Raw genomic sequence first — 11,621 nt, 5'->3', positions numbered from 1 at the left:
TTTCTTGAATACAAGTCATGGGTCATAAAATTAACCAATTAACAAGTATCTGATAAAATAAAATTTCCTCTTTTTAGATCTTCTTACTTCCAGTTGTCAGTTACCCTCACTTAGAAGAACTTTAAATGTATCAATTACTGGTGATTTTATTAGCAGCCCACTGCAGCAACAGGGAATGGAACCTACTGCCTTCAATTCTAAAGTTTTGACCCAGGAAAATGAGTATCCCTTCCCTAAAGTTTAGATGTCTTTTACTCAATGACAGAAAGGGAGACACTGAAGAGACTAGTGAGCTGTGTTTTGTAATATCATGCACGTTCAAAACCAAACCATAACACGCTAAAGCCTCCAGAGCGGTGGTTACTCTTGACTGTCTCTTGTTTCAGGCTTCTTCAAAGTGGCAAAGTTCTGGAAGTACATTAGAGCTGTTTCTACAGGTTCAGCACCAAGCCAAACTAGTAGATTTGGGGAGGTAAGAGGGGGAGGGAATTGCAGATACTCAGATTTACAGTACTCATCTTTTATTTTTATGTATTTATATTCAGATATTGTACAGTTTTTGAAGCTAATAGAACCCTTTTGCATGTATATTTAAAGCATAACAAAATAAAAAGTATTTCACAAAAGAAGTTCATATTACAGTACTATGGAAGTAGGAGGCAAAGAATATGAGCATTTGTGGGTTATGAACAATACATTCAATTTAAAGAATAAACATTTCATGTGAATAACAGCATCTTGGTTATAATAAATACAGGAAAAGTTAAGAGCAACATCTGAAGTATATGGATACAAGAAAGGTGTTTTGTAATGGACACTCTAAAGAACAGTAGAGCACTCGTGCCTTGGTAGCATCTTGCTAAATTTACAATCATTGCACATTGTTGAGCACTGTAGATGGGGTGCCCTTCATTCACCCCACACCTCAGAATAACAACCAAAGTTACCACACATTCGCCCAGGTAGCCGGTACCAATGTTTAAATAAGGTTTAGAATCAGCTGTACCTTTTATTTAACCTGTTACTCAAATCAATCCCAATATTTAACTTAATATAAAATTTACTCATAAACAGAGAATATTTTATAGGTGATTGTTAAGATTAGAATTTCTAATCAACTCTGTAACTGTTTGCAAATATCCCAGTGATTTTGGTTTTCCACAATGGTATCTTTGTGAGGAAATATGAACATTTGGATTAAAAAAAAAAGTATTTGAAAGCAAGTTTCCTCTTGTAGAAAATTATAATGGGTATTCCTGACCATTAGATTCTCCAGCTCTTTTTAGGACACAAACATAAGCAGTCACTACAAGGGGTTAATCCAATGAGATTAGAACCTTGTATTTTGAAAGACTGTAAGAAAGCCACTGTAGTAAGCAGGGGCCGTTTCATTTCATTCAATCCTGTGACATTCCAATGGACAAACACAAATGGTCAGCAGAAGTGGCTCCTTACACTTCTGGGGGTACTCCCACTGAAGCCCAGTGCAAATGCCACGAGCCACTAAGATTTGGGATGAGCCCAGTTCGGGCTTCAAGACAAACACCATCCAGGCTTCCTCTGTCAAACTCAAAATGAAACTACCCTTAAGATAGCATACATAGCCAATTAAAATGAGGAAACAGACGTTATTCTCTTGAAAATACTATGTGAGAAAACAAGACCAGGAGTTCTGCTGACGCATGTGCTCCCTGAACACAGGCCGCCATTCTGGCAGACTAAGCCTTCCTGAGGTTCTAGCATGGCACACACAGCATTCTGCCACAGCGACTACCACTCCAATTCTGTGAGGAAACTGGCTGGTACTAAGATGAAGACATTCAGGGAAACAAGCCTCCACAGCAGGGCTTCTCAACCTCTCCAACAGGATTTCCCAACCTCTCCAACAGGGTTTCCTAAACAACTCTCCATTTCCTTAACTAAAAGGAGGTTCATTCACTGTGTCCGTCATCTTCATGCACAAATACAGTCCTTTGCTCCAAAACATCTCCACTGAAATGTTACTCTCATAACAGTTCTGTCTGCAGTAAGGGCCAGTCTTCATGTCCTTAAACATAGTCTAAAGTTATATCCTTGTCAAATGACTCAGAACTATCGACATTCAGAGGCACATTGTAACACACATCTTTCTTCCTAACAAGATAAAAACACATGCACACAGAGTGGCCCAAAAGTTTAAAAAAAAAAAAAGTTTCAATCTAAGAAAAAGTGTTGGCATACCAAATATCTTTTAAAAAGGGAATTAATTATGTTCTCAGAAAATCTGAAACATTAATGGATAAAATGCACACACAATATAAATAACTTGAAGAATAAAAAAAAATTCTGAAGGGGATTGATCAAAACTTCAATACAATCTATGAATAAGAACATATGTTTACATTACAGTGTACAGTTGTGAATTAAATGCATTTAAATTTATAAAGAAATTGAATTATAGTTACTGCACGATTATTTCAAGAATATTCTTCAAATGTACAATAAAAACACACAAAGCCTTGGGCGATGTGCAACTTTAAAAATGACTATCAACACCAGCCAAACAAATCCTTAACCACTTTTAAAATGGACTCATTTATACCATTTAAATGCAAAGAGACTTCCAAAGGTATTAAATCACAAAACTTTCAGTGTCGGACTCACATTTTATCCCCTACCTTTTCACATTTAAGAGTTGCATTTTGAATGTATAAACTAAGAATTTTAAATGTTTCTCAAATAGTTTGTCTGTATTTATCATAAGAATCATATTTGAAAACTACAATGCTAAGAACTAAAGCACATACTTCAAACTTAAGAAAAAAAAAATCACATAAGTTCACAATTGTGTCCACTGCAGTGCCCGTGAGTGACTTAAAAGCAAACAAGTCAAATACTCAGGTCAGTTCCTCAGGTTCTGCATCTCTCCTGATGTGTGCCAACGTGTTTCTTCACTGTTTGGCACTGACCATCTATGACCACAATTTATCAGCAGAAAATTTCAAATGACCCTCAAACTTCTAGCCATTAAAAACTCTTGTACTTGTACTCCTAATGAAATCTGAGCAACCCAAAGTCTTGTGGATTTGCGAGATCGAGCCTGGTAGAAAATGAAGCTTATATGAAAACTGGTTAAGGATTCAAAGCACATTAACTTTGACATATTAATCTTAACACCCAGACAAGAACAGGGAGGTATGATTTGCACAAAAATACTTTTAAGTTATTTTGGTTGCCTTCTTCATGATTCCACAGCTTAACTGCTTGCAGTACATGCATGCATCCTCTTTGCTACGTCATAAACGTAGGTGATGTCTGGTCGCTTCTCTGGATCTGGGTTGATGCATATATTTACTAATTGTCGAAGCTGAGGAGACAAAAAAAAAAAAACCTTAAAATCAGCCTTCTTAATTTTGAACAAAGCAATTCTGAATAGTTAGCTAGAAGACTTCTAGTTAACTGTAGATATGTGCATAAGTACCTGGTCTAGAATTTTGATCTAGAATTTAATACATTAGTTTTAGCATGCTTATGTTTTCATAAAAGGAGATGAGAGTACATGTTTGCCAGATACATTTATCATGAATTATTTTATATAAAGAAAATATATACTTTCGTAGTCTTAGTTTATTTTCTTTTATATAAATTGTCAGCAAGGTAAAGTATAAATACTACTCCAATCCTTAACTCAGTGAAGTAGTATATAAATGTTTTCACTTTATAAAGCAGAGAGTTCAGATCCGTCTATATACCAGGAAAAAAAAATCCCCATAGGTTAAGATCCTTTCCTTTCCAGATTCAATAATGGAATATTAGGTTCTATTCAATTCTAATAACCTCTGTTATTAAATTATGTGTCTACTTATAACAGCATATAGCATCTTCATACTCTGACCATTTTGCCCTGCACCTGTTGCTGTTAGGAGTAACTTAGACATTTTGAAAACTTTCTTGCATGCACATTAGCACAGCACTGAGCGAGTTATTAAATCCTTGCATTTCTTCATGTCTTTCATTGCAGAGATACCGATAAGCTCTATGGGCTGAACTTGGTGGTACTCTTAAGAGAAGGCTAAAGCCACGGAAATGTTACATGAGGAGGTTGGGTGGGCAGGATATGGCAGATGTGGGGTCAGGCACAGTGAAGGGAGGGAGGCGGCCAGCAGCCTTGCTGAAGGAACCCTGCAGCCCAGTACCCTTGTCTCTGTAAGTTTATTTTTCCACCTATTAAATAGTGACACTAGAGCTGATCATCAGAAATGCTGTCCCATTTCCAAGTCTTTAACAATGCTATCAGAATAAAATATAATGATTTAGCTTCAGCCACATTTGGAAATCAGAATGTTGGATGCAGAATTTTTTGCATCTGCTGAGAAGGCAGGACGACGTCAATTTATATTCCTTTCAAAAGAACATGGAATGGTATTGAAAGTGCTTAAATAATTTGGCAAAGTATAAGACATTTTATTATGTTGTTTTAATTTAAAAAAAAAAAACAAGGCTGGCACTTTACCAGTTAAAGACAAATGCATCCAGTTATGTACAGTGCAGAAAGCATAGGAAAAGCCCTTAGATGATGATTCTTATGTTAAAAAAGACAGGGAGTCCCACAAGGTCACCAAGCTGTCAAGAAATAAGAACGAGAAAGGAAACAGAAAAGGTGACAGGAAATGGTAACTAGGTTACAAAGGCTCATCATATTCAACCAAAGAATCAGTGGGCAGAATAACAATTTACTTTTTAACACTGACACACTGTACAAGCTAGTTCAGAAACAACCCCTGTCTTGCAGAGAACATCAGAACAGGGTGCACTCTGCAGCCAATTAACAACAAATGGCCAGCGCTTCCACCATGAAGAAAAATCAACCAAAAGTAGAGGGAGACTAGAACACAAGCCTGGCTGAAGACGACAGAGCTTACTGGGGGACCTCAAAAGAGCAAGGACTAGCAACAAGGAGAAACGGGGTTGGTTGGGGAGGGGAGCATGAGGTGGCGGCTGAGCAGCACACTGTCCACATGACAGCTGTACAGGGACAGCCTAGAGGGCTCCAGAGGCCACCGTAGATGAAGACAAGGCAGAATAAGCAGGGCCTGCTTTGCCCTCCCCTTTTGTATGTTCAATCTCCACCAATTAAGAAAATCGTCATAAAGTTTCCTTTGCCAGTGGAATTACTGACAGAATGATCACTGTCAGATACATAAAATATGGAACACTCAGGCCTCAACATACTTACGAATGAAACGTTATAAACTACGTTTTGCTACGCATTTCTGTATGATTTAACATATTCAATCTCCCTGACAAGGCTACAGGGCTGAAGCCAATGCAGGCCATTTCATAAAGCAGCAATGGTCCACAGTCATAAAGGCTGTAGAAGGCAGGGCGCAGATTGGAACTGAAATGATCTCATTTAAAGAACTATGTTACTGTTTTAGAAAACAATTCTAACTTGGTCTACAGGTTTCTCTGTGACCACCTCTGGGCAAAGGTGGGATGGCCTTTCATACACAAAGGGCAGACCGTAGGCTATTTGCTTCCCAGAAGACTGTGAACAATAACAGTCTTACAAGTTGATATTTCAGCACAGCCATGGAATGAATCCCTATGACCAAAGGCAAGCCGGAGACAAAAGGGTTTATTTGTATACACTTCCACATTGTAAGGCCATCACTGAAGGAAGTCAGGACAGGAACTTAAGCCTGGCAGGAACTGAGACAGGAGCTGATGCAGAGCCCATTGAAGGGTGGTGCTCACTGGTGTGCTCCTCCTGGCTTGTTCAGCCTTATAGAGCCCAGGGATGACCCCACCCACAACAGGCTGGGCCCTACCTTGTCAATCACTAATTCAGAAAGTGCCCTAAAACCAGATCTTATGGAGGCATTTTCTCAGTTCAGGTTCCCTCCTTTGATATAACTCTAGCTTGTATCAAGTTGATGTAAAACTAGGCAGCACAATGAGGCTCTAACATTAATGGCTCTGCATTTACAGTTCATAGGACAATTTGGATCAAAACACAAACCAATCCATTTTGTCTAGGATTTTAGAGACGGCATGAGAAAATCAGAGCCCCTTTGTCCCGAAGACACTCCTAAGTGTTGACACAAAGGTGTTCAGATGTCTATTATGACCTAGCATGACAGTTTTAACTGCAATTTCACTGTTATTTTATAAGCAACCTATCCATGAAACTGGCAGCAACTCCCTCCAAACAACAGGTACTTGAATCTCAATTTAGACCAATCTCATAATTAGATTATAAATTTAAACACAGTGGGCTGGAGAACAAGTCCCTAACAGGTGACCTAAGAACTTTGATTCTCAGTACTGGGGAGACTGGCTGGAAACCCTCATAAAAATGGGATGTGGCACTAAATAAAGTCAGACATTAAAAATCAAAATAAGATGATTATATTCAAGACCTCACTCAAAGTTAGTTTTGGGTGTGTGTGTATGGTTTTTAAGAAAAGATTTTCTACATAGTTTTGGCTGTCCATTACTTTGCAGCAATTTTCCGACCGCTACCACCTGAGATTTGGGATTAAAGGCATGCTCCTTTAGTATTATCTTTTAATAAAATGTTTCTCTAGCCCTCTGGACGAAAGCAAGTTATTTTGAATTCTTTTTAACCACCATTCAATACTCTGCAGTGACAGTAACTACTATATTTTTTAAGCATGTTAAAGGAAAATGTCAAGATAATGGAGCCAAGATTGCTCTCTGGTAAGTTTTAATTTCTAAGACTACTAGGTATTCATGTGCTTAAAAATGTGTTTGTTGACTTGAGAGCTATCCAGTTATCACTCATCAGCGTCTAAAGCACAACATTGGCAACAGCAAGGGCAGCTAATGTGAGCCGAAGATACTCTTTTATTACAGGAAGACTACTTCTCATGCTGTCTTTTTAAACATTGCACTTTATAATATGCCAAAAAAGGTGTGTCCACTTAAGAACCTTTACAAAGCTGGAGAAAACTGCTTTATTCATATGCTTCAGAAGATAGTAAAACCTAATAAAGTGACTCGATAAAATATTTGGAAAGAGCTATAAAATTAATTTAGTTTTCAAATTCAGTAGATAAACCATTAATATATTTTGATCTGTGCATTTCCAAAGAAATATCAAAGCATGCAGCTTAAAGCCAGAAATATTAAAGAGAGTGTCAGGAGTCATTGTTCTCAGGGTGCTAACCCAATTACAGTTCAAGTCCAGCCACGGAGGGGTAATAACAGTCAGGCTCTTTGTGCATCATAGCTTTAGGTCACCACGGCTATTCTCAATAGGATAATAAAGACTAATTCTATTGGTACTGTTTCTTTATCAGCCTTATCTTAATCCCTCTGAGACCAATTATGCTATATCAGCCTCCCAGATATGCCCAATTTCCATCATTCCAAGGACACATTTTAGCACCCCAATGTTGGTCTAATACATTAAAGCCACTATATTTGGAGCTTTAGATATTTATATAAAATGATTAGGTATATCTAGCATGGACACCAAAATGTCACTAGTGATTGACTTAGGGGTAGAGAAAAAGGAAAGCCGTCTTACACAGAAGTAATGTCTGTATTTTGAAATCAGAGATCATTCAGCGTCTTTAAAAACAAAGTCTTACAGAAAGTTACATGGTTTTAGAGGATCCCACAGGATATGTGAAATATAGGGCACTGTTTTGGATCCGTGTCTGCAAGAACAATTCTCCAGTGCCACTTCTGTAGCACAGGTGAACAAAGGGTCTGCTTAAATACATCTATATATTTAATCAAAAATGGAGTACTGAAAGCTTAAACATCAAATCTTACACAGCAACCTTTAGTGGAGTAGCTAGATAATACAGTGATGAGAATATGAAATTTACTAAAACAATTTTTAAGAAGGAAAATCAAATGTTCCCAGTCTGGGATAACAGTGGATGACAATTTAAGTAAGTGCATAATTGGGATATTCACATTCAATATCTATACACTCCATAGTAAATATTTTTATCTCACCTGGAATATGACTACATGATTTTAAAGACTGTAAAAACACTTGAATAAATGCCCCTTAAAACAGTGTGTGTACCAATATTACCAAGCCATTCATTTTGGCATTACTGTAAGGATGTATTAGGAAAAAAACTTCCCAGCACCAATTTAAATAACTGGCTAATTTTCAGTAACAATCCTCGGGAATTCCTAAATAAAATTCTATTAGAATTTGAGAATTAGAAACTAAAGATGAACAAATGTTTGACTTATGAAATAAGAATGTTTTATATTATTTATATACTTCCATTAACTTCGGAAAGTCTAGAAACAGCCTACCTGACACTTTCATCTTTTTTTCTTATTTACATAAAGCAAGTCTTTAAAACTAAGAATTCTTTGTAGATGTTAACTTAAAAATCCCTTATCTCTAAGATGTGTATTAGATTTCTTTGCCTTTGTGAACATCTGGAAAGCAGAGGAAGTAGCACAGAGGAAACGACACAGCTGGTCACTGGGATGTATGCACATCCACAGACTCGAATAATTGCTACTCTCCACAACGTAGCCTTATTCCTTCGCTCCTGGGTTGCATGGTCCTGAGCCCGATGGACATGAACGCTCTCTAACATGGGGAAGCCAAGGAATTTCACAGTGGGTGGGAAGTGAAAGGGCTTAGGACTGAGAAGTCCCCAGAAGTACAGAACAGCCTGTGGTGAACACCTGAGCAGTTTCTGGGGTGGGAGCTCCCCGCAGCACAAGCAGGGGAGGCAGGGAGTCTTCCCCACCCAACTCCAGTCCTTGGGCCACCACTGCTCTCAACACACCTAGCCTACCTGACCTTACAGAGGCTGGAACAAAGCCCGTGCCTTCGTTTCTTTAACAAAGTGTTGATAAAAGGGCGATTCTGAAAGCTGAAAATGCAGTATTAGTTTTATCAAAGCCCTATAAACACACCATGTTCTACAATAACCTATGAAATCAGTTTCATTGAATTACTACTGTTGATTATGTATCATAGGAAAAATGAGTACTCTTTCTAATCCTTGTATTTTAAGTACTCTGAAAAAATGATTATTTATTTGTGTGTGTGTTTGTGTGTGCATGCATACACGAGTCCCAAGAATGAGAGCGATTATCTTTTGCCAACTCTATTTATTTTCACGTGTGGATGTCCCAAGAAGAATAAAAAGCGGTACCTACTGCCAGCTCTTAACTTGTGAGTGAAGCACTCGGCTGTGATGCTGTGCCAACCCAGGCAGGCCAAAGAGGAAAGAGAGAGCGAACACACACCATCCTGCTCTCCGGCCATCGCTTCTCCAACTTGCCAAAAAGTGAAAGTGAAAAGGAGGGCACACTGTCCTACTAAGATGATGAAAATAAAGAATGGGGTGAAAGCGAGGCTGCGGGTGAAAGCGAGGCAGGCTGCAGCTGAGGGAAACGCTTGTAGCTCATTGCCTACCTGTTCTAAGAAGCGACATCAGGTCCACATCTCGCTCCAATAAATTGCTTTTAATACAACAAACTTTTCTGTCTATGGTCTAAAGGTTTGAGCACTATAAAACTAACATTCAACATAAAATGAGAGACTGTAATTTGGTTTCTTCAGTTATAGAAAGCAATAACAAGACTTCAGAAGCTAGTAAGTTTTCCAAAATATAACTAGAAAATACATTCTCTACCTTATTTCTATATGATAAATTTAAAATTACTGAGCTGGGCCTGGTAGCATCAGTCTATAATCTCAGCTACTTGAGGGTTTAAGTTAGAAGAATCACCAGGTCAAAGGCACCCAGGGTTACAGTGTCATTTATACTCAGCCTACACAACTTAGTGAGATTCTTTATCTCGATAGAATGCTTGCCTAGCAGGCACAGGGCTCTGGGTTCAATGCCTAGTGTTATCCCCAAACAAAATGACTAAGCAACATTTGCCACAGCAATCATTTCAGATCTACTGTTCAAATAATCACAGTTCACTTTATTAAAAATATTAACCATCTTTACAAGTTTTTATAGATGCTTGATTTTTTTTCCCCTACTCAAAGCAATGCTATTGAGTCTTCAATCTACTATTGCTTTGCTATTTTCTGGAACCAAGATTACCTCACCCTCATTCATTTCATCTGCAAGCCAAATTTGACTTTTCAGAACTCTTCTATCTGGATGTTCAATCAATTTTTTTTTTCTTCTGCTGAGTCTAACGAGATGATTGACAGAACGAATGTATAATTCTGATGACCATGCCGGTGTCTCTTCAAGAAATTAAGTACATTCCCTAGTAAATGCCCCAGATGTTTCATAGCTGATGCTTGTGCAAAAGAATGAGAAGAAAATCCACAAGGGAAGGTTTCAGTGATAGAGAGCTACAGCATCTCCCAGCATGCCTCTGGGTGATCTTGTGCCTCACTAGACAATTCTTTTGAGAAGTTTCTGTGATTCAGTCATCACTGACTAGACCATTCATTATGGTTATTTTTTTTTTTTAATTTCTTCTTTTTAACACCAACTCTGTCACTTTCTCCATCAGTCCATCACCCAAGTTTTAAAATCCACAGGCCCTAGAAATGTAGACAAGAGCGGAGCTGCTATACATACTTGACATTGTAGGGGGGAGGTGCATATGCCAAGGAGCAGGTATTATGAGATATGACTGCCAAGGGAAGGTGTGGGGAGAGAAGACCCAGGGAAGACAACATAGAAGGAGACCAGCTGGAAAAGAGGAAATGGCATCTTTAAAAACATGAAAATTCACGGACCTTCTAGCAGAATGCATACTAGAGGTGAAGGGAAAGAAGACGTGTCCATGACCATTAGGTTTTAAGTGCAGGCAGGCTGAACAGGTGCTTGTCTTATGATTCCTAATAAAGAGCAACCCCCCCAAGAACTGCTTGCTTTTTCATCACCCAGCAGACAGTTTAAACAGAGAGCTATCTAAGGGAAGGCAAATGTTTTCAACCTCAGTTTTTAAGTATGGCGATTCTCTATTCACACATGGATGAGGTTGTTACAGAAAAAAAGATAAAGACTACCAAATATGCACAAAACAAAGTCATCATAAACAAAGACTGTAACATACGTTTTCTAAGATCCTCCATGTATAGCTGAACTATTTCAATCTAGAACCTACAGATTTATATATACACCATACTTCAAAAGGAAAGATTTAATGTGCATACTTAGATTTCAAAAGCCTATTGTAGGATATTAGCATGGGGGAATTCCCATTTTTTTTAAGCTCTTGATTCTTTTAAATTTAAATGGAATGATTGTATTTAGAAGTCTTGTTATTTTCCTTACAACTCCTAATGCTGAGGCAGGTTGGCAAGAAATGCACTATGAAATGTCCATTTTTAAATCTTCTATGGGCAGGACACTTAAAAATGAAAAAAATGTATCAGTGCCTCAGTACCTCTAGACAGCTCTCAACATACTCAGAAGGCTATTTGTTTTTATTTTTCACTTACAGAAACCTACTATTTTAACTATTAAAAGACACAGTGATGTAGTTTTTAGTACAAGCTCAGTGCCTAAGTTGGCACTTACCTTTCCTTGGACTCTATGCTCCGCTAACTTAAATACCAATGTGGATCTTTAAACTATTAAGGAGCCTTCATAATAAGCACTGGAGATATCACTGATATCATTATGGTGGCATTAAATCTGTTTATG

At 38.0% G+C, this 11,621-nt stretch overlaps 1 protein-coding gene across 3 annotated transcripts in view; it reads right to left on the bottom strand.

Moving 5' to 3' along the window:
• Window positions 1-504: 504 nt before the first annotated feature.
• Nek7 (NIMA related kinase 7) overlaps window positions 505-11,621 on the bottom strand; it is a 137,690-nt gene continuing 126,573 nt past the window's right edge. For all 3 annotated transcript variants that reach the window (XM_028889871.2, XM_028889870.2, XM_037211363.1), the window contains one exon: window positions 505-3,346. In XM_028889871.2, the coding sequence (XP_028745704.1) occupies window positions 3,236-3,346 (111 nt within the window). In that variant the 3' untranslated portion in view covers window positions 505-3,235. The remainder of the gene's footprint in view (window positions 3,347-11,621) is intronic.

The sequence above is a fragment of the Peromyscus leucopus genome, chromosome 15, assembly GCF_004664715.2.
Source record: "Peromyscus leucopus breed LL Stock chromosome 15, UCI_PerLeu_2.1, whole genome shotgun sequence".
In the NCBI taxonomy this organism is placed as follows: Eukaryota; Metazoa; Chordata; class Mammalia; order Rodentia; family Cricetidae; genus Peromyscus; species Peromyscus leucopus.
This window is presented reverse-complemented; position numbering and strand designations above follow the sequence as displayed.